The sequence below is a fragment of the Pestalotiopsis fici genome (assembly GCF_000516985.1).
Source record: "Pestalotiopsis fici W106-1 unplaced genomic scaffold PFICI_Scf_11, whole genome shotgun sequence".
In the NCBI taxonomy this organism is placed as follows: Eukaryota; Fungi; Ascomycota; class Sordariomycetes; order Amphisphaeriales; family Sporocadaceae; genus Pestalotiopsis; species Pestalotiopsis fici.
The window spans coordinates 1,114,173-1,136,529 of NW_006917101.1; the positions used below are offsets into that span (position 1 = coordinate 1,114,173).

Here is a 22,357-nt window from a genome sequence, read left to right on the forward strand (position 1 = left end):
TTTTTTTTTTTTTTTTTTTTTTTTTTGGAAAAGTGAAAAAATGGAAAAACATCTATTCGAGGAATGACTCGAGGCCAGGTCTGGGGGAACTGGACCAGTCATGCATTTATTAGAAGTGATTAGAATGATCTGAACAGGTGAGGAGGAGGCGCGAATTGTCTGACGCTTGTCTGCAGCTTCTCTGGTTCCTTCTTTCTTTGAGTGTACCCAAGACATGGAAGCCCGGGACGCAGCATCTGAAGCTGCGAAGCCAGGACTTGACCGGACGGACCTCTTGCCTTCAGCGCAAAAAAATGGTATGTAGCAGCATGGTCCAGCAACCGGTTTGATATTGTACATCCGCATCCCATCTCCATTCAGTCCCAACCCCATTAGTAGTACCCATCTACCAACTGAAGCCACACCACAGTCGCCCCAGTAAAGCCGTTGGCGTTCACTTTATTGCGCCCCCCTTGCTCTTACGAACGGTGCATTGATTATATACCGGTATTTGATTATCAAGGCTCTCGAATCGAGACGCTTCCACCTCGAGATGTACCTCCCGAGGCAAGGCTCTCGCTACCTTAACGTGCTAATGACCAAGCTGGTATGCGAAGTACTTGGCGAGGAATGACCTCACTGGCCCACCAGATCCTTCGGCGCACCACTTTCTATTGCAACACAGACACAAGCGACTCGCCGACCGACTGCTATCCGCTGTACATATTACGCAGGCTGTGCCTGGCGTACTTTCAAAATAGAAAATTGGCTTATTAAGTGGCTATACATATACAAGTCGTAGGAATCGATCTCTCGATTATAGGTTGAACCGCCATTACATTCTACTCGTCATCGCTTTTGGCATCTGGGGAAATTATGGTTTGTAGGATGCATGCATGTACACATGGCATGACTTGTCTACAACACCATCTGCAATTTTGCGATCAATGTCGGGAGAGTGCAAATTGGGAAATCCGGCCAAAGTGGCTGCTGTTGCTATTGCTGGGTTTTTGAATTTTTTAGTGGCATGGTGGAGCGGCGGGACTCCCGAGAGCCACGAGCGTTTCTCCTTACTGCCGCCCCTGAAGAGTTTCAATCTTTATTTTCGGCAGACGATTCATCGAGGTAGGGAATAGCAATAAAAGCCAGACGCCCGGCCTTTTTCAGTTTACTGGTTGGTTTCCTGACTCAATGGACCAGCTTGGCCTGGCACCCTGGCGCAGTCTCGGGCGACGGCATTGATTCATGGCAATATGGGCATGTGGACTTTTCCAAAAGCCCCACTAGGAGAACATCATGATCAGCCATTTGATATAATTGTTTTTATTGTTAATTGCTTGCCGAGTACGAGGCAATGTCGAGGCCATCGCCAAGCATGTGGTTTTAAGAACTCGTAACTAGTACCGACAAATCTTGGAATCTAATCAAGTCTGAAAAGCCTCTTAGAGTTTCGCAATATGCAGCCGACTAACAGAAGGTGACCCGTTGCAAAACAAGCTGCTTTCGTGATCTCCTAATAGCGAGGGGCGGCAGTGGTGGGATCGTGTTCACAAGTTTTTAGTTTTTCTTCTTCCTCCGCCGTCGTCTGCTTGGGAAGAACTTCAAAAGAACATGTGGTTAGGTAGTTTGACAGATGGGCGTTGCCACCAATTCATTTGATACTGTCCTCGAGACCTTGCAGCAGCATGATGCGATCCATTTTCCTTGCTTTGGGAGTCAAGTCCTAGCTAAGGTACGGGGAATGCACTATTACTAGTACTGCTGCATACAGGCTGACAGGTACCATTGCGTCATCCGTTCACACATACGTGGGGTTCGGATTTTTGGCGCGGGTGGTTTTTTTTTTTGGGCTTGTTCTTTTCACCACCTCGAACGACGACCTGACCTTTTGGGCTCCACATTAGGCCGTCTGGGTATGAAACTCTCTCGGCACTTCCCACCTCATTGGCCATGGTTTGCCAGACAAGGCTTACTCGTGATCCATCTGCCGTACCTCAGGGCCTCACCGATATTGCTTCTGCTTATCTTGACAGGCTGAACATGTTTTCCTTCAACAACTTTCTCACTTTTCACTTCTCATGGTATCTTTTCATGTTCAGTCTAGGTTCGACCTCTCGGAGAAGCTCAGGCTCACATGCCCGGTGATTAATGCCAACAAGGCTATGCTTGCCATATGAGCCACAGTGTACAAGATCAGAGCAGAGGACCCGGAGGATACCTGATTTTATAATTCTGGACGAGATATCACTTCGTCATGAGATTGATATAACGGCCACCGAGGACCTATGACTGGAAAGTAAGGCTGACTCATCTACTCTCCAGCCACGGTAAAATATCTGATATTATAACCCCCACATTATGGATGTGACATTGCCTTACATACAGTCAGACAACTTGCTATCCTCGTAAGCAGGGCCAGCCACCCTCAAATGAATTGCCAGAGATGTTGTCTATACGCAATCTTGTACAGATGCATTTCCAGCCAGACTTTGGACACGACCGTGGGTGACGAGAGCAGCAATGTTGCCGAGTTTGCGGGTATCTTGATTTTGTCTACCCATCGCTGTTGCTTGATTCTTACCACTTATAATAGCCATTGCCTTTAAGAGGTAACTACAATAATGGGTAAATGGACGGAACAAAGCGTGGAATGGACAGCAATACGAGTTATACCAAACTCGGGACCATGGAATGATACTCCACAAGTGGCTGAGGCCTGTGACTGGCCGTGAACAGACTCATATAGGCTATTGGTTGTGTAGGAAGCGCTTTTACTTCACGTTGTCCGCATGATTACTTTCACTTAGAACAACCATCTTCAAATTTTGCCCTTTATTTTGCATAGTGGTGGTATCACACAATTGATGATCAAGTTCATAGTTAGAATGGCCTGCGGCTATATTGAACCAAGAACTCGGTTTCACTGTTATCGTCGCTCGGCATAACACCGAAAAGTAGCAAACCAAGTCACCATCATGAACAGTCTCCTTGCCGTGTCTACACTTCTAAAGCATGGCACATACAATTGATTGCCAACCGTGTAATAATGTGTCAACGGCCACTATCATGCTGTACTTTTTTCTTGACGAGCCTATGACAATTATCGTAATATGCTTCTGAGGCTTCTCCATTTTTGAGAGGGCCACATACGAGGTATGAATGTTGTGCATACTTAGCCTGCCTTCACCTTTAAAGATATTGCAGAGCTTTCAAATTTATCAAACGCCCAAACGCCCATTATTTCTTCCCGAAGAGGAGGTAAGCCAAATCAGAGTTCATAGAGTTTGAAGAATGGCGTCCCTAAGCCTTCTTTCCCTTCTGTGTCATCTTTCGGAAGGCCTCAACACCACTGGAACCAATCGGCCGATGCGAGCTATCGCCTCTAGGCGCGAACGTGCTCTTGGGTGCCACGGTATAAGCGGCTGGAAGACCAGTGATGCGAGCACGGTTGCTGAGGTTCTGTGGTGCCAAGATCCTTTCGCGCTCTGCCTCGCGAAGTGCTGCCTGTGAAGCAGCTGGGCGCTGCGTGAGTGTGAGTTGCGAAGAGCCTGCGGCTTGTCGCAATTTGGCGGCCCTGTTTCTCGTATTAGCACGAAAGAGTAAGGAAGCAGAAGTGATAAAACCTACTGGTAATCAAAGTCACGAGTCTCGACTTGGCGCTGCTTGTAGTCATGGGTCTTCCTAAGAATGGGCCGAGACCAATCTCCCAATAGCTGCTCAGCCATGCGCTTGACGTCTTTGTTTGCTTTCTTGCTCTTGGTGTAGAAGAGGACAATCTTGCCAATTCCACTTGCAGCCAAAGTCTCCTTCTGGATTGGCAGTCTCTGGAGCGCGCGGAAGATATCTCGCTGGATGGTATAGGCAGGCAGTGAGCCGTCACTTAGCGGCTCAAGGAAGAACTTGACAGATTCGAGGAAGTTGGCGTCGGGATCGACAATGGCAGACTGTTGGTTGTTACGGTTCAGCAAGGACATGACTTCGGGAAGAAGCTTCAGCTTTTGGAGGGCGGGTTGGCCTTGCTGACGATAATTGTTGTCATCGCGGCAGGCATTTTCCATGGCTGTCTTGAGGGCTGCGATTTGTTCGTCCAGTTCGGCTTCGAGATCCTGACCATCAGGTAAGCACTTCGAGTTCATAGACGCAGATATCATGTGGAATAGGACAACATACAACTTCATCCTTCTTGCGTCTCTTGACCTTGTTCTTCACCTCGCCCAAGGCAGCTCTCTCAATGGCCCTTCGTCGTCGCTCCTCGGGCGTGAGGGTGCTTTCGTCGATAGGCTCAGGCGATGGCTTCTTGCTGCTAGGGGCGGCGGCCTTTCTGGATCGCTTTCCGGTGACAATCTCACCATCAGCACCATCATTGTCTTCCTCGTCGCGTCTGCGCTTCTTCTTTTCTCTTCGACCTTCCTTGGGCTTCTTGGTAGCTAGACCTTTTCGCTTGCCAGCCTTGAGGGTTCTGGCAACATCCTCATCGATTTCGACAGGCTTCTCCTCGATCTGGGCGGCTGCAGGATCGTAATCGCCAAATTGATCCTCGTCAATATCGGACAGGTCGTCCTCTTCTGTGTTGTTCTTGTCCGAATCTCCAGCGGCTTCCACATCGTAATCACCGAGCTCCTGCTCCTTGGGCTCGCCATCCCTTTCCTCCTCATGCAGAGTCTGAGGCGGTGAGCCGGCGGGGGACTCGTTGTCTGACATGGCGATGACTTTGGGCAGACTTGTCGCGATTGCCCGTTTGCGCGTGCGCTCAGGCAGAAGCCAGTGGAAAGTCTCGCACGGCTGGATGTAGACGAATCAGTGGATAGAACTTGTAGCTTCCAAGACTGAGTCGCAAGCGATCGTTTCCACAAGAAAGATCAAGAGTGGAAAAAGAAATAGGGAGAATGTGGTTTGTTGTTGTGTGGAAGTGTTTGGATAAAGATCGGATCTGTTGCCAGCGCTCTTGAGTTGAAGTTCACCTTACCTGCTAGCTCAGAAATATCTAAGTGGGTCCCCCTGGGAAGGCAGGAACAATGAAAGTCGCCTGGCAGGCTGAGAGAGCTGGAGAGTTCAGCAGTGCTTGAGCAGGCAAGGATTGTTCGAGCCTGGACAATCGCCAGTTCGCTTAATAGCTTTTAGCGCCACCTGCAAGCAAACTGGCTAGGCTCGGTACATGTTCCGTACTCTGATCAGACTAGTTCATTTCCAGCCTAGTCTAGGTCTCGCAGTGGCGCAAATCACTTTGTTTACTGTGGCTTGTTGGTTGGCCGAGCTGTAGCTTTACCAGAAAGCTGGTAAGCCGTAAATGTCTACTTCAAGGGCCCCGTTTCAATGCGTCGTCGTTTTGCGACTCAATACTCACCTTTACTACCCCATACTTCACCATTCGTCCACTCGTTTAACTTTTGCCCACTTGTTTGTCGTCGCTTGTCACGAGCGCTGACCATACTTCAATCGCCTTCAGAGTAGGCCTTTGTTCTTTTGCTGTACACTAATTTTTTTTTCCCCCCCTTCGAGTGCTAGTTTGAAGAAAGTCGACGTCTTGGCCTACGACACCATGGAGAGGCGCACTTTTGAATCTCCCATGGACTGGGAATACCAAAATTCGGGACCACTGGATCCCACAAGCCCGTTTGTCCAGACCGCCCAGAGGGCACAGAACAATAGTAAGTCCTTGTCCTTGCCGCGATTGCCGCAAATCCACAAGACTCGCTCCCTAACTCGTCCGCCTCAATTCTTAGACGCCTTTGGGCTTCCCAAATCGGGCTCCTTTGGCCCGCAAAGCGCATTCAGTCGCACCCAAAGCAGCCCACACAAGCTACCGCCGCCTTCGCCAGGCCAGAAGTCTATTTTTGCTACGTCAAATGCTGTCCTCCAGCGAACAAATACTGCCCCGGCGTTCCGGAACCCTGCCTTCACAACGCCCCGAAAGCCTTTCGACATGGATGCCCTTTCAGAAGCTTCTCCCGCTGAAGATAGCCCTGCGCAAACCGACATATCAGAGAACTACCCAGACACTCCAGAGACGGACAATATGCGCAATTTGAATAAAATGGCTCTTACTCCGGCGCGCTCAAAAGCTTTGAGTGTTGCCTTGAACAAGCGATCCCCCGGGAAAGGTGACATACTCCGCCCAGTCACAGCCTTTGGCGGCAGAGAAAAGGTGCGCAAACGCAAGAGGCGACATGATGATAAGGACATCAGTGGCTTCCGCCTACCTTACAAATACCAAGAGGAGTGGGATGAGTCCGAAGGCAACGATACCGATGACAGTGTCTACGAGCCAAACAAATACCACGGTCCCAACACCCAGCCAGGCCGAAAGCAGAAGGGCTGGTTCAGTGGCTTCTTGTCCGTTATTCAGAAACATCCCGATGCGCCCATCGTTCTTGGATCCTGGGTCACCTTGATGTTCAATCTCGCCGTAGTTGGTCTGGCCATGTGGCTGCTCTGGGTCGTGGTGGCTAGTTTCCGAGACGACTTTTGGGCAGCCAAACAAGAACTGCGAGCAGTGGTAGTCGAAGAGATGGCCAAGTGTGCGCGAGATTATGCCGACAATCGATGCTCTCCGAGAGAACAGCGCCTGCCAGCAATGAATGCCATGTGCGACGAGTGGGAGACCTGCATGAACCAGAATCCGGATAACCTGGGGCGCGTGCGACTTGGAGCAAGGAACATAGTTGAAATCCTCAATGAGATCATTGAGACAATGCACTGGAAAACACTGGTGAGTTTTCACCAGAAACTGTCACCAATAACCTCGGCAACTTTCTTACTAACTTCTCAATAGGCTGCCTTCATCGCGCTGTTTGCCATTTTCTGTTTCAGTGGCATCTCCCTCGTCAAGAGTAGCCAAAGCCCATCGAGCTTTGCCTTTGTTCCTCACCCACCACAGGCATCGCAGCCCGTCTACCACAACCCCCAGTTGATGTATGGGCACATACCACAGACACCGAGGACGCGCTTCCTGGGGCACTATCAGAACGACGAGACACCGGATACAGATGCCTCGCCTGATCAGAAAGCCCTGCCTCCGCCCATCTACTACCAGACGCCGAGTAGGCGAAGCCCCAGCAAGGGTGACCGAGGACGCAGCCCGACTAAGAGTCGGAGTCCTACGAAGAAGTACTAGTCAGGATTGATGAAACGACATGAAAGAAAGAGTGGCGGATACCAGTATTCGCTACATGGTTTGCCCCCCCAGGACCGGAAAAGCGCAGATGCCTTGATGTTGGAATAGTATAGGCGGCATGAATGAGTATGCTCTTGAGCACAAACAGGAAGAATCCAAAAAGAAAAGGAAAGAAGCAGGCGCATCAAAAAGTTAGGGTGCCACATGTACATACATATCATGACCGTGTTGAGTTTTCGCGGCGCAAAGAAACAATGCATACTACGTATTGTCAGCGAAACTTTTTTCCCCCAAGTAGCAACATGAATCAGCCGCTGGAAAATACGCAATGATTATTGCTCACGAGACTAGTTATGGACCTCATCTGGAAAGTTCATTGAATTTTGAAGAGTGATGAATATATTCTGCGTGGCATCTTGTGCAGCGAGTTTTTGCCTGGCGATACAGACTCTTTGCCTGAGAAATATCCCTCAGGTAACATATACGATAAAGGGGTATAGGGGTATTTTTCTATTCATGACCAGGAATCCCATCATATCATCTCCTACAATGGCCACACGTTGTCTCTCGACAGATCTTTGGCTACTTGTGAAACTAGATTGTGATTCTTTTTTTGTACACCTGAGATGAGCAGCAGTAAGTACTACCAATCCACGATTGCTCGCAATGGCACTGTTTTGATCTCGCACATTTGTCATCTATAACAGCGCAAAACCAGCTTCCTCGAGCAATCGTCCCGAAGGCAACATTGGCCGTCCTTGCATTGGGAACGGCCAGAAAAGCGGGTTCTCGATGCTCTTTGCGGTATGCGCCATGGGCCCAGCGCCCAGTTCGGTCTCCATCCTCGGGTGCGGTGGACTGCCTTGTATCTGCTCTGCGCCCTCTGCCGGTCGACTCTGATCGCTATTCGTAGTTTTTGGCCTGGGGCGGCTGTAAGTTTGAGTTTCCTCTCCAGCGCCTGGGCCAGGGAGGCCGTGCGCCAGAGACGTCGATGTGCCCGAAGTGCCTGTACCCCAGGCACACATGAAGTCGTCTTCTGCGACGCTAGGAACGAAGAAATTCAGGCTGCTCGTTTGTGGCCTGACGAGTTGATTCAAATCTTCATGAGACAGCGCGTGTTCTGGCGGCGGTATCTTGACCGGTATATTCCATTTTTTGGCCAGATATCGCAATATGTGGAGGGCTTGTTCCGCAAAGTGGTGACATGGGGCCATCTCGGTCAAGTCGGCAATACCTTGATTGATGGCATCCACCGCACGCGGAGTGAGCTTGGCCGTGGCAGTGCTGGACGGTGATGGGGGCCCTGCTGTGCTGGATGACGAACGTCGCGGTTGCGCATGGTTCGCGGCCTCTTCATGCTTGTTCATAAGCCCAGCTATACCGGAGCCCGGTGTATCAACCTGAGCCGGCGGGTGCGAGGCCCCGACAGCGAGGTGCATGATCGCAGCCGTCAACACAAAGTAAGGGACGAAAGATGGTGTCCGCCGCAAAGTGTATAGCTGAGAATATGATCTCGACAAGCCTTGGATTGCGTCGGCGGCTTGTGCGCAAACGTCGCGAGGCGTTACGCTGGATCCAATGATTCGTAATTTGATGAGCGGTCGAAATAGAAGCAAGATGGCAAAATGGTAATACATGTGAGCGAACAACACGGCAGGCGTAAAATTTGTTCCAAGCCGCAGTACCTCGGGTATTCTATCATACCAGTTGAGATACTGCGTGTACGTGTTTAGCAGGTCGCGGCTAGTAACTGGCTTGCCAGGTGAGTGAAGTACATAGAGGGATTTGTGGACAAGTTCACTCAATTCGCAGAAGCATTTGTAGACGGAGCGCACATTAGACGGTTGCTCACAAGACCGTTGCAGGGGTGCACCTAATCGATCAGAACCTATTCAGATCAACACCAACAAAGCGCAACACCAAGGGGGCAGCTTACCATTATCCGTGTATGGAACCCACAGGGAAGCCTCAATGTCGTCAATAATGGTTGGCTTGGGAGGCAAATGTGGGAAACAGGAACACTGTGGCAATGAGCCGGTGGCAAGAGACCATGCGTGATCCAAAGCAAATGCACCCCAAAAGGTTGCTGCTTGGACGGCAAGTTCATCAGAGTCTACATCGCCACTAAGTCTGTGCAAGCCAAGCTCTATCGCCAGACGTACACTTTGCCCTGCATAATACCAACTTTCCGAGTCCCTTCCGCAACTTGCCTCTCTTATAGACATGATTCCTAGGGCCTGGATTGTTGTGAGATTATGGTGGTTACTTTCTTTGGCAAAAAGCCGTAGCGCTTCTGCAAAGAAATGGTCGCCAGACGTTGTTGGGTCATTGGCATTGGCACGTGTGTTGGGTTGCGTTGAGAATCTGCAGCCGAGGGCAAGCAACGCGTTGACCAGTATGGGAGAGCAGTATCGAGACCGGCCATCGAGGAAATCTTTCAAAAAATGCTCCTTGCTCAGCGAGGCGAATGTCGGATATTCCCAGCAAAAGTACAGAGCAAGTAGATGCTGTACCAGGGCTCCGTCCGCCGTGATTCCTGTCCAGGTGGTGGGAGGCGATCTCAAACCTGGAGAATCTAGGGGAGCGAGGATTTGATCCATGCCACGATAACGCGCGGTGCTATCGGGGGGAGAACCCTGATCCAATACCCATGAGCCGACTCTATTCTGTGATGGCGCATCCGAGGTCCAATTCATGGCATCTGGGTGGGAACTGCTCCGTGTAGACTGGGTTTGGCTCTGTGATGAGAAAGCCCAGGGACTTTGCTGCTGATCATATTCATGCTTTTGGGCATACTGCGGCCCCATTGACGGCCCCATCGATAACGGACCGTATCCACCCGGAAGCGCAGCGTTGCTGCCAAAATTGAGGTCAGTAATGCCAGATAGTGGTGGCAGAGTTGGTCGGGGGACCGGGAGCCCTGAGGGTGGTGAGAAGGTCGGCAAGGCTCCGCCGCCAGATGGGAGAGAGCCGCCGAGCCATTCTGAAATGCCTTCCACGCTCTGCCCGGAGCGTATTCGAGTGAGAACTTCTTCCCACAACTCTGGCTTCACAAGCGCAGTCAAGACGGAATCACTCTGTCGCTGCTGCTTTCGAAGCTGTTCAATTTCACTCCGGAGGTTCTCCTTGGACTGTCGAACTGGGACTTCGTATATACATTCGACTCCCTGAGACTTGCACCTTCCGCATGGTTTATTTCCGTCGCACTAGATTTCCAGAACAGTGGTCAGATTCTGCAGCGTCCTGCGCTCAGACACGGTAGAATAATAGCAATAGGCGCGGGACGAACCTTGGCGCGCTTCTTGCGGCACTCGGTGCAAGCATTGGGTGTGACTACTCCAAGGCCACGCCTTCGTTTGTTTACAGCAGCATCTGAAGGCCCATTGCTGCCAGGGGGCGCGGGGTGCTTTTCGGATGTGGCTGATGTAGGCTCTGGGCCAGCGCTGACCGAGCGATCTCGTGATCCGCCCTCCATTGATGCTGTTGGCCGTGTTCATATGAATGCAAGAATATATATATACACTAGCACATGCTATCTGTCGGTATCGTCCTGGTTTCGAATCGAAGACAATCTAGAGTCGGTATACCGTCGCATCCAAAATGATGACATGTAGGTACCGGCGTGGGTTTTCGGTGCGGGTTGGCGGTTTGCGCTCATATGGGAGACGGCGATTTCGCAAACGACGGTGCTGTCGTGACTATCATGGGCGTCGCTTTCCTATGCCCCTCTCGCGCAAGGCAGGCAATAACCAACCACGTATACAGGTTGGCACCTGCAGCCACGGGTCGAGCGCCGTCTGGAAAGGAAAAAAAAATGACAAGTGGGAACTGGGCGTGGATTAGCTGAGGTCATGAGCCAGTGTGCACGATAGTTCAGAACAATGTTCAGGACGGGAAGAAGAGAGCAGACGTACTTGACTTTTCAAGCCAACATGAACTTCCCAATTGCAAACCGGCGCAAGAGGGATTTTTGTGTTCGACGGGCTTGCTTCCACGGCAGTTGAAAAGAAAGCAGGGGTTCAATCAAGAGGAGAAAGTGAGAGACGAGTCCAAGGCCAACGAGGGCTTCGGCAAGGCATAGACAGGGAATTGTCTGCCTCCAAGCGCCGTTGAAGCTTAAACGGAGAGCTGGGCTTAGTGTAGTGTCGGGGAGATGGGGGGCTTGGGGGGGCATAGAACCAAAAATGGGCAAGTACAGGCGGGGGGTTCTTTTTTTGAGTCCCTACGATCAGATTCAGATCCGGGTTTGGTTACTTGAACGGATGAAATTTTTGCGTCGTCCCGAGCAGCGCGGGCATGAGATGCAGACAAGGATCCCTCTGTCTGATAATGCGAGAACCCCCGGCTGGGTGTGTTGCAACTGGGTGAATGAGTGAAATTGGATTCTTGTTCTGCAAGGGCACGATTTCGATTTTCGATTTCCGATTTCGACCCAAAACGGCCAATAGCATGTGGCATCTGCCCAAGGAGAGCTACCGAGCTACCCATGCCAAAAGCTCGACCAGGTTGCGTCACTCACCTATTCGGCTGCCCGCGCAATCAATTTATTTACTAGTAACTAGCACAGCTACTGGGTACCTGGGTACGAATGATGGGCCTTGATAAACGAATCTTAGCGCATGAATCCCACGTGTCTCTCTTCATCACCCTCTATTCTTTGTGTACCATTCATCCAACACCCCATAGTCTTGTTTACTTGGCAAGTCGTTTCTGCAAGACAATGTATCAGACCCCTTCTACACAGTTGATAGCTTAAATAGTCCATGATACCTTGAACGCGCATTACATCGCGCTTCTCGAGCCTTGGTCGAAGTTCTATCGCAGCCTGCCTGCATTAGACCCACGGGGCCGTCAGTAGGTAGATGCCTTAGCTCCAATTGACTTGCTCTTATTACATAGGTAGGTATATACTCTAGACGTGTACAAAGTACATTTGCTCAGCTCTACCAGCACATTTATCGCAGTTCGGGGATCCTGGCACCTTCTTCAGCTGCGGCCTCAGAGGGTCCATTTGAGGCGAGCAAAGAATATTCCGAATAACTGTTCGGTTACTGGCAACCTAAATGAAATCTTTCGAGGTCAGTCTGCCAAGCAAGAAATGGAGCAGCGCTTACAACCCTTAGGAGCGACGTGCACCAGAGAGTACCCACTCCATAACGCTGGATCGCCGATCCATGGAAGGTGGAGCAGCTTCGAATTCTAGTGTAACAGAACACACGACTACCTACAGTATCTTCTGCGGTGGTCGTGTGAGCTAGCAAACGTAGGAACATTGATCAAAATAACAAGAGTCCAGAACTGAAGTGTGAAGTCTGTATTCTGCAGATGAGAAGTATATGACCAAGACACAAAAGTATATACACCATTGTATACCTACCCACCTACCTATCTACTAGGTACTAACAAGAGGATTATACTCAAAAGCGGCACACTAAGATCAGTGGTGTTGCCATTTCAAGCAAGCAGATCTACTGCATGTAAGCCAAACCCGCTTTTCTCAAAGCCACAGGGTCAAGCCTGCAGTCGTCCTATATGAAAGTCCCCTTCTCCGGACCAAAATATCCTCTCTCTGGGATTGGCAGCAGCCCAGTACTGGACCCATCAATCCCAGCCAACGATACGGTATTGCCCCACCACTTCAGGCTGACCGGATCATATTCCACGGCAAAGAATTTAATCAGAGCGCAAATGGCGACACCAGCCGTCAGCGCAGCTGATAGCACGTAGTTGTATTTTTCCCACCAGGCCAACCTGTTTTGGGTAGTACCATAGGTGAGCATATAAAGTGCAGCTTGGGGGGAATTGGTCAAAGCTTACCTGTGCTTTGGAAGCCAGTACATGAAAATGTACGACAATATGAACCCAGGCGTCTTGTAAGACAAATTGGACGGTGCCCAGTGCTGGATGCCCTGAATGATGAGAATCGGGTTCAGCCACAGCAGCGAAGCCACAAACGGGAACAAGGTGCGGTCGAGGAGGGCAAACGTGCGCGGCCGGAGCTGGACCCGGAGCTTCTCGCGCACGCCGGGCAGGTACCGCGGCCCCAGACTCTGGCCCGCCAGGAACACGAGCGCAATCAGGGTCCCGATCAGGAAGCACCACTTGAAGAGCGGGTAGAGCCCGTTGAACATGCGCTCCGACCCCAGAAGCCCCCACATGAGCGAGCTGGTGTAGAGGGGGGCGCCGTCATTGGCGCAGGTGAACTTGCTCGGCTGATCTGCCGTGCAGAGGCCCTTGACGTTGTTGAGGATAAAGTCTTGTGTTCCAACCGCCACAAAGCAGGTGATGAGAATGGTTCCGATCTGGCTTCGGAATACTGCCCGCGGCGCGATTTTGCAGTAATGTGCCATCTTCTGGTCCTGGACGTAATTGTCGCCATATCCGGCCAGGGCCCATGAGCCCAGAGTCTGCGCAAAGAGGAATGCGTTGGGGTTGCCGGGGAGGATAAAGCCGGTGATGACTTGTATCAACGATCCGAGTCCCAGGTTTGTGCCAGTGGTTGCTGACAGAAACGACAGAGGAACGGCAAAGATCAAGTTGATGCCAATCATCAAAAAGACCAGCCACACTGGTGTGTCGAGAGGATAGATCTTCAGGAATATGACTGACACGACAATGGCCGCAACCAAAATGAGCAAAAACCACCAGTCCGGCACTTCAGGATATTTGGACATGAGGCGGTTGTGAATATCCATTGCACCCTCAAAGTTGCCCTTGCCGCGCCTCAGACCCTGGTAAAAGTCGACATATGCCTGAGATACTGTTTTCCATTGGTTGAACATGATGTAGAGAAAATATACGGGGTAGAATGCAAAGTTGGCTCCCACGGTGAGTACATAGCCCGCCGAGTAGAAAGGCGGAGAATATTCCTGATACAAAGTGTGGTTCAATTTGTTGTCAATGACAACCTTTTGCACTTCATACGCAGTTCCGTCGTTGGCGAATGCCGAGGAAGAGTTGATGGGAAGATAGGCCGTATTGTACATCTATTTGATACTTCATGTCAGTGCTTACCGTTCAAGAATGAATGTATAGGTTATTGAAACTATTGATTTCCCATGGATTCTTGTAATAGATTGCATAGAAATTCGTGAGTTGCTGTGTACGTACTATTAATGGAATCAGTATTTGAAGACACAATGGTGGGACAAAAGTGGGTGAACAAACCATTTGAATAATATATGCCCAAAATTATCAGGCCACCAAGAATGCTCTAGACACAAATTAGTATCTACTTTCTGAAAACGTTCTTGGTTATGAAGTGGGCTTTTCGCACTTACACCAAAGTATTGCGTGCACGTTGCAAAAAATGGCATAGCCAGGGCGGCATAAGAAGACGTCGCAACATTCCAGTCAAAAGTCGTGATGGGATTGAAGAGTCCAAGGCCCAGCGACGACCCAGTGAGGATAGCCAGAGTAAAATTCTCTGGTGCAATCCAGGTCATCCAGTTGAATGTCGACAGTGCCGTGAATAGATACCCAGGGAACCAGTAGTAGACGAACATGGAGATTGTGCATACATAGAAGAAATTATATCTCGAGATGGTCCAGCCATATATATTCTCTTTTGGCTCCGGGGTGGTTAGAGCTCGGTTCATGGCAATGGTCGGCAGGATCGTCGGCCACAGTGCCTTGACGGGATAGACGCTGAATCGGCGAAGGTAGCCGGCGAAACCCATGCCCATGAGTTGAACGAACAGAGTCAGCATGAGCTGGTAGCCAAAGTTGACGAATTTCTCGCCATAGTACACGTCGGACTTTTGGACAAGAATCATTCCGTAGCTGTTGGTGGTATAGATGGCAATATTGTACGTGATGGTAGCAAACATTTGCTCCTTGAATGTCCAGGGACCCGGATTGAGTGAGTGGCGAACTCCCTTCACGGTGATACCCCAGTCGGGCAGCGCCTTTTCGAGGAATTTGGCGCAAGGGTACAGCAAGATTTGAATGACGGAGCCGCTCAGAGCTACTAATGTCAGTCTCTACTTTCAAATAATTCAATAATTCTGACAGAAGCAACTCACTGATAGACGGGAAACGACTATTGAAGAACGTCGACATGAAAGTTCCTATCACGGCCCATCCGATGCCAAGAAAGTAGGCTCGGAAGGTCTCGATAGGCACATGAGTGTCGTCCGTATGCTCGGCAACAGAACGCACGCCCGGATACGGCGATGAATATCTCATCAACACCGCGTCAATCCTAAGGTCGCGCTCGTAAAATTCTCCATACGCCTTGGGTCCCTCGAGCAGCCGCTTCATGCGATCTCTCATTTCCGAAGGAAAGTTCCAGTCATCGGCGTGAAACTGGACGGCTTCGTGAAGGATCTCAATAGCCTCATCCTCGCTCATGCCATTGATCTTGTCCAGAATGTAATCAGCCTCGCCGTTGGGGGCCAGTTCTTCCAGCATCTTGTGCGGGATCTGGTCGGACACCCGCTCGGTAGATGCGCCTACGGGCGTCTTCTCCGGATCCGGCCTCGACGGCGCGGCGTTGACCGCATCATCTGCTACCTCGATGCTAGTAGCCATGTTGAATGATGCTTATGTTTTCATGTCAATTTTGTTCTCAAATAATTCAATAAATGGCATAAACAGATCAAAATGTTAAATATGATTTCAATCGCTGTCTGTTTTCATATTGAAAATGGGATTGCTGATCGCTCGCTATCTTTAGCCGAGCAAAGTCTGGCAGCGGGCACATTGTTACCGGATGGCACCTCCCGTCATGGTTCGATAGTCTATCTTCTTCCGCATGTGAGCAGTGACTATCTGAACCAACGTTACATGGGATTCGTAACTGGCAGATAATGGGACTAATCCTGCAGATGATTCACGGTATTTTCCGCCGGTTATGGCAAGCTATCTTTTGCTTTGGCCAATTCCCCCATCCCCGAATCGACCAAGTCGACCTAGCATTGGCAGGGGATATACTCGAGCCCGGGGTATTTAATGCCTACTCGCGCCGCGGCGACCAATTTGGGGTCGGGTCATTGGAGTCAACGAACCGAACCCCGCATTTCGTGTCGTGTCGAGGCCGGGGCCCTGAACAGTTCTAGATAACATCGGTGGAGATTTTCTTGTCGATCTCGCGGCAACGCAAAATCCTAACAAAGGTGTGTTTCTTTTATCTCTGAACTTTTGAAATCTACTGTTGAGACGCCGTATCAGAGTTTGTATACATCTGCAACAGATGTCAGAGTGTATGTTTCATTGTTCTGTCCCAATAAGTCATGTAAACGACAACAAGTTTGTGTTTACCCTGAATTTCAATAATATGTAGGCTACATTTCATTGAGTGAAGGACTCGGAAGCGATCAATTCTTTTTGCCACTCTTAGATAATTGTAACACGGCTGACGGAGCACAATCCCTTATGCTTGTCAGTGCTAGCCATGTAGGTACTGGTTGGAGAAAGCCTTCCTATAATCCGGAGATATCATGAAGACTAGTATATATGACTTGTCGAGTTGGCGAGCAATTTGTTGCAGCGATCACCCTTGTATTACTGCTTGACGCCACCTATTATATCCGCGTATCCACAAGCATCTTGCCGATCACAGAGCTTCGATGAAGCCTTGGCACAGAAGCGCAATCAAGTGGGAATGGAAATGAAGTTCCTGACAAAAGCCTTGATGAAGAGATGGCCCCCTTTGATGAAAGACAATAGAGGCATACACATCCATTATCCTGTGGAATTATGCAAAGACAAGGCGACACTTAGTCCTCGTACACAAACGGCTCTTCGCGTCTCTCCTTGCGCCATCGATTCGTCGCCTCGAGCGCCCCTGGCAAGCCGTCGAATAACCACCTCCACTTCCGCAGTGCCCCCTCGGACACCTCCCAGCCCGACATATCCCAAGGAGGCGACCACGCAATGATGCCGCGCCGCTCAACGTCGTCGTCGGGGAACCCATCAAATAGCCCACCGACCGAGTCGGCCCACAGTTCGTCTTCGTCAAAGGTGCCGGCGGCCCGGATCAAGCGGTCGCGCCCCACGGGAGAGGGAAACGTATCGATCCAATCGCCGTGAGGCACAGTCTGTTGCAGAGTTGTCGGCAAGAGTGTCGCGGGGATGCCTTCTGGATTAGTTGGATACGGTAGCACGTGAATCCTCTCTTCGTCACAGGCAAGCGGAGTGGCGAGGATGCCTGAGATGAGAGTGCGGTTCACGACCATGGCACGAAGCGTGTTGTATTGGAGGAGTATGATGAGATGATCTGATGACAGCGGAAATATTATGTCAAACTGCCCCCTTCTTCTCGCTTCCACCTTGGGGAACAAGGGACTTTCCGCATCATATGCTCGTTTGACACGGGATGCTGGGACGATAGAGATTGATTGTTGGTTAATGTCCCAGCACTGGACGAGGGCCTCTGATTTGATCGGTTTCCTTGTCACGATACTCTGTGATTCATTCTGCTTTGCTAAAGCCTTGCGTTTGCCTTTTGAACCGTTAGTCTCTACAATAATGGGACTACTCTCGATCTCGCTGACCATAACTCCATCTCCGATGACGCAGGCCAGTGGCTTACTTACGGTATGCCCTTGTATTGAGTCTAGTCTGTGCCCGTCTGCGTGCTGCAGCATCCTTTGTTCCAGTCCAATCATCCTCTATACTGATTGCCTGATTCTCGTGAGCATGTCATGTCGGTTTGATGACTGGAGACTATTGACTATATACCTCGGTCAGTTGCGGCTTCGACGCGAGTCGGATGCATGGTGCTGTCAATATGTCCGGCTGATGCGCACTCGATATGATGCTGGTGGACATAGCGATGGCGGCGATGGAGCAAATGAAGATGGTTAGGGTAAGTTTCTTCAGCTGCAGCAAGATGGCTTATGCAGCCTGCTCACATTAATTCCGAAGGATTCAGTCCCCTACTATTCTGTAGCTGGGGCGCAGTTAGACATGGGCCATTTGCACGGCACGGTATCATTGGCCAAGTACTTACAATGTCTAACTAGACCAGGTCTAGCATCATGCAACCTGCTCACATTTCTAGGGTCACAAGCTCCCGAATCGTCCGTGGAAGGATCCCCTATTGTGTACACCTTCTCCAGCATAATATACGTTAGATCGGTACATGCCCCGTATTTCTTTGCTCTGGTGTGTCTGGTATCTTCCCTTATCCTTTCTATGGTACGATACGGCTTATAGAAATTTCTAGCAACTGCTGTGGGCACCGGGCGAAGAACCTCTATAACAGCCAGTATTGAGCAGCACAAAATATATGGGAGAGTACGTGGTAAATCACTGGATCCAAATATGGGGCTTCGTACCGATCTAACGTTTATAATGCTGGAGGAGGTGTACTGTGTATGATGGAGATACCGGTGGATTCGGGCAGTTGGCTCACTCGCTTGGCTTATTGGGGTTGGTATTATCATCAAGCCTCGATATGCCTCGCCTGGGCGTGACATGATTGGTCCCAATTTCATGCAACTTGCTCACACTCCAATGCTGAAAATAATACCAAATACAAGCAACAGGGAGAGACATTGTTCTATAGAGTAATATAAAGATGACACTGGCTACTTGATCTTCTGTGTTTTGTTTTCACATCATTCAAAACACACCATTCAATCTCACATCGAAATATCTATCCTGTTTTTATTTGCCCCAAGATACCGAACCACTTTCTCATCTCGAAAAATGGCGTTTCATCCAGACACTCTCACTGATCTCGGGGGCAAAGTTTTCATAGTTACTGGTGGAAATTCTGGCATGTCAGTGTCTATCCACACCTCTTACAATAATATTCGAATAATGACTGACATGACTAAAATACAGAGGCTTTTACACCGTATCCCACCTCGCAGAACACGGCGCCCACGTTTACATGTGCTCGCGGTCTCGGGATAAAGGAAACGCAGCCATCACCAACATCAAACAGACACATCCCGCAGCGCACATTGACCTCCTACAAATGGATCTCATGGACCTCTCGAGCGTTGTCGCAGCGGCCCAGCACTTTCTCACTCTCGAAACAACCCTACACGGCCTAGTCAATAACGCAGGCATCATGGCGACGCCGTTTGAGATTACCAAAGATGGGCACGAGGCTCAATGGCAGACCAACTACCTCGCTCACTGGGTCTTTACCGAGAAGCTGCTGCCGCTCATGCAAAAGACAGCCAAGACGCTTCCTCCCGGTAGCGTACGCATCGTCAACCTCACTTCGTCGGGTCACTTGGCCTCTCCCAAGGGCGGCATCAATTTCAACGACCCGTCACTCAAGGATAGCAGCAAGTGGACGCGGTACGGGCAGAGCAAGCTTGCCAACATTCTACACGCCAAGAGCCTAGACAAGGTGTACGGTCCCGGATCTCCCAGCGCGCGAAACGGAGAAGGCGAGATTTGGGTTTCATCTGTACATCCAGGCATGGTCGAGACGAATATTTCCGCATCAGTAGAGAGTCCCGACACGGGGTTCGGTATGGGCAGCGTGTTTTCGGTCGCGCGCAAGTTTGGATTGATCTGGCCTGCCGACAAGGGGTCATGGAACACTCTGTATTGTATAGCGAGTGAGGATATGAAGGCGGAGCAGAGCGGCGGGTATCTCGAAATCTTTGCGAGATTCGGCGAGCCAAAATGTCAGAATGCTGCAGCCAAGGATGAGAAACTAGCAGAGAGGTTGGAGCGCTGGACTGAAGAAATGATGAAGAGGGAAGGGTGGGTTCAGTAATGGTGTCAAGCGCACTAGATGGACAAGCTCATCTGGGTGAAGCTTAAGGCGAAAAAGATGTAGTTTCTTATCTCCATAGAATTTGATAGACCATTCATCTCACTTGCAGTACCGCAACACTTATTGCAATAGGGCTGTAAAGTTGTCTGCAACTGTGAAGGCCGAAATTGAGATTTTGAAATTGATAATCAAAGGGTACAATACCTCGTTCAATAAATTCAAAGACGCAGAGAATCTTCTATTATCTGCGACACTGGAACCCTTTCTAGTACTCATGATGAATACATTTTTTACTCGTGGTGGTAACTCACTCGGCCTGGATCCGTCCAATGGGCCACTTGCTGTGATTTTGTCTTGCGTTTCATGGAACAGTCTGACCGATGGTGACCTGGTTTATGTGGACGAGGAAGAAAGCAAGCACTTTGAACCATCGACGACGAGGCAGAGAGTGAGTATGTGGGAAGTGTTTTTGATAAAAATCTGAAGGGTTGAAGCTACGGATATAAAGAATGATGACATCCAGCCTTTTGCAATCGCATGAGCCACTCAATATGTCATATTCTTGCATTACATAAGAACAAGAAGTAAAATGTAATGATCTGAGCCTAATGTCAATAAGTACAGCGCATAGCATCGCATGCCAGGCAGAAATCGGGGCGGCGAAAAGATTAAAGAATCAATCATTTTGTCAAGGAATAGTTTAGTTGGGTTCTGGCAGGCCATGATCCTTGTTGTTTTCATTTTGCAAGAAATGTGACCGAGCGGATGGTTCTCTCCAGCACATGCACCCCGGCAACAAGCAGGTCTCCAGGTAGGAATGCCAACTTGTTCATAAAATTTTGCCATCAATCCGCAGGGTATCCAAACAGTAGACGGCAGCAATTGACCTGGCTGACCTTTTTCTTACGGTAGCCAAGTAAATCAGAGCTCTTGAATATTTCGAGTGAGTGAGCACCAACATGCATGATGCATGGTCTGCCGGCGGGCACACAGGGGGTTATTGTCCTATAAGCGTAAATTAAGCGCTGAGCAAATAAAGCGGACCAGACTTGATACCGCAACCAAGACACCAGAATTGGACATCGCTACATTGGCGCGCGCGTAACTTGAAAGTAGGTCGACTGTTGGGTTTCGAAGCCTGGGAATCAACGTGCTCTCTGCAATGTATCTAGACGAGTGCTGGGAATAGACTGGATCAATGACTTTCAACTCTAAAATCCCAGGGGTCTAAGAAGGCGGCACTACCTAAGTATACATACATTATAGACAAAGGCTGTCCCCTTCGTCTTATGATCATCGTTTACTACAATTTACAAGGCTGTTTATTGCAGTATGTCTTCCGATTTTGCTTCCCCACGGTCGAGGATCTAGTCTTCATATAACTCCTTAGTCTTGGAGCATTGGGTATTTGACAAAAATTCTTCATCTATCTGTCGACAATGACTGTATTATGCAGCTTCGTGCTGCTCTTTGCAACGCTCGTCATGGGGGCAACGGAATTCGTCAGTCCAGGCCCATCCGCCTCCACATTGGACCCGTCCATATCAAACGCGATACATCCTGTGGGCTCCAAATTTCACATTGCCTGGTCAGGAACGAATCTCACGAGACACATGTCTGTGGTTTTGTTTCAATACAATGAAACGAGCGGGGGCTTGGTATACCCATTCGAAGATGCCACACGTAAGTATCTTTTGAAATGATGCCTCTAGACTGCGCAGTTTTCAACTCGAGCATACGATACCGACGAAAGAAGGAATGCTAATATTGTATGATAGCATCTATGCTGGGTGCGGAGTCATTCGACTGGACTGTAGCCACGGACAAGAACCTATCGGCATCAACCTTGTTTCTGTTCAACATTTTTTACGAGGGAGACACGAGTCCAAGCGCTGTGAGCGAGACCTTTCGCATCACCGACGACAGCACGACCTCATCTTCTACCACTACCACATCTAGCTCAACGACTTTTGCGACTTCAGCGAGTCTCACTGGTTCAACCACTTCTACAATTTCGACGACCCCCATCAGTGCAGCCAGCACGATGACCTCTGCAGTCGACACAACTGGTGCTGTTACCAGCCAAACATCATTGTCGTCTGCAGAAAAGAATGCCGACACCGACGGGCTGAGCATGGGCGCAAAAGTCGGCCTCGGCGTTGCTATTCCCGCAGTGGCGCTTCTTGGAATTGCCGCAGGATACTGCTTCTTCCGACATCGAGCAGGGAAACAGAAGAAGCATCATGTTGACAAATTGGTGACACAAGTAGAACCTCAAATGTACCAGGAACCTCCCAATCCGCCACCATACTATAGATACGAAATGGATGTGGTGAATCCCCCAACAACACACGAACTATATGGTGATTTTACAGGTCGATGATGGATGTGGTACCTTGCCAAAATGTAGGAAATTGGTTAATAGAACTCCTGAAGCATTCATGGCGGCACATAATGTAGCAATTGAGCTTGTTGACTCACTTCTCAAGCTTGTGTTTCTGTCTTCCGATCGATGCCTAACTCAGTCTGCGAAGCTCAAATGAACATAGTCTGATAAATTACTTTCGTTCCTCTCC

The 22,357-nt window shown here is 49.8% G+C and overlaps 7 protein-coding genes across 7 annotated transcripts; 3 read left to right on the top strand and 4 right to left on the bottom strand.

Annotated features, from left to right (window-relative positions):
• Positions 1-3,279: 3,279 nt before the first annotated feature.
• Positions 3,280-4,680, bottom strand: PFICI_13323 (Transcription factor IWS1; the record flags this gene model as incomplete). The annotated part of the gene is made up of 3 exons (XM_007841904.1): positions 3,280-3,553; positions 3,607-4,085; positions 4,150-4,680. The coding sequence occupies 3 exons, from the start codon at positions 4,678-4,680 to the stop codon at positions 3,280-3,282; spliced, it is 1,284 nt and encodes a 427-aa protein (XP_007840095.1).
• Positions 4,681-5,518: 838 nt separating this feature from the next.
• On the top strand, positions 5,519-7,093 carry PFICI_13324 (uncharacterized protein; the record flags this gene model as incomplete). Its single annotated transcript, XM_007841905.1, has 3 exons — positions 5,519-5,627; positions 5,703-6,688; positions 6,752-7,093. 3 exons carry the CDS (start codon positions 5,519-5,521, stop codon positions 7,091-7,093), a joined length of 1,437 nt encoding a protein of 478 aa, XP_007840096.1.
• Positions 7,094-7,791: 698 nt separating this feature from the next.
• On the bottom strand, positions 7,792-10,568 carry PFICI_13325 (uncharacterized protein; the record flags this gene model as incomplete). Its single annotated transcript, XM_007841906.1, has 3 exons — positions 7,792-8,981; positions 9,030-10,299; positions 10,383-10,568. 3 exons carry the CDS (start codon positions 10,566-10,568, stop codon positions 7,792-7,794), a joined length of 2,646 nt encoding a protein of 881 aa, XP_007840097.1.
• A 2,053-nt stretch (positions 10,569-12,621) lies between these two features.
• PFICI_13326 (uncharacterized protein) lies at positions 12,622-15,625 on the bottom strand (the record flags this gene model as incomplete). Its single annotated transcript, XM_007841907.1, has 4 exons — positions 12,622-12,844; positions 12,911-14,079; positions 14,374-15,059; positions 15,118-15,625. The coding sequence occupies 4 exons, from the start codon at positions 15,623-15,625 to the stop codon at positions 12,622-12,624; spliced, it is 2,586 nt and encodes an 861-aa protein (XP_007840098.1).
• A 1,187-nt stretch (positions 15,626-16,812) lies between these two features.
• Positions 16,813-17,866, bottom strand: PFICI_13327 (uncharacterized protein; the record flags this gene model as incomplete). The annotated part of the gene is made up of 3 exons (XM_007841908.1): positions 16,813-17,537; positions 17,632-17,719; positions 17,777-17,866. The coding sequence occupies 3 exons, from the start codon at positions 17,864-17,866 to the stop codon at positions 16,813-16,815; spliced, it is 903 nt and encodes a 300-aa protein (XP_007840099.1).
• An 882-nt stretch (positions 17,867-18,748) lies between these two features.
• On the top strand, positions 18,749-19,781 carry PFICI_13328 (uncharacterized protein; the record flags this gene model as incomplete). The annotated part of the gene is made up of 2 exons (XM_007841909.1): positions 18,749-18,822; positions 18,887-19,781. The coding sequence occupies 2 exons, from the start codon at positions 18,749-18,751 to the stop codon at positions 19,779-19,781; spliced, it is 969 nt and encodes a 322-aa protein (XP_007840100.1).
• Positions 19,782-21,265: 1,484 nt separating this feature from the next.
• On the top strand, positions 21,266-22,164 carry PFICI_13329 (uncharacterized protein; the record flags this gene model as incomplete). The annotated part of the gene is made up of 2 exons (XM_007841910.1): positions 21,266-21,464; positions 21,560-22,164. The coding sequence occupies 2 exons, from the start codon at positions 21,266-21,268 to the stop codon at positions 22,162-22,164; spliced, it is 804 nt and encodes a 267-aa protein (XP_007840101.1).
• Positions 22,165-22,357: the final 193 nt, after the last annotated feature.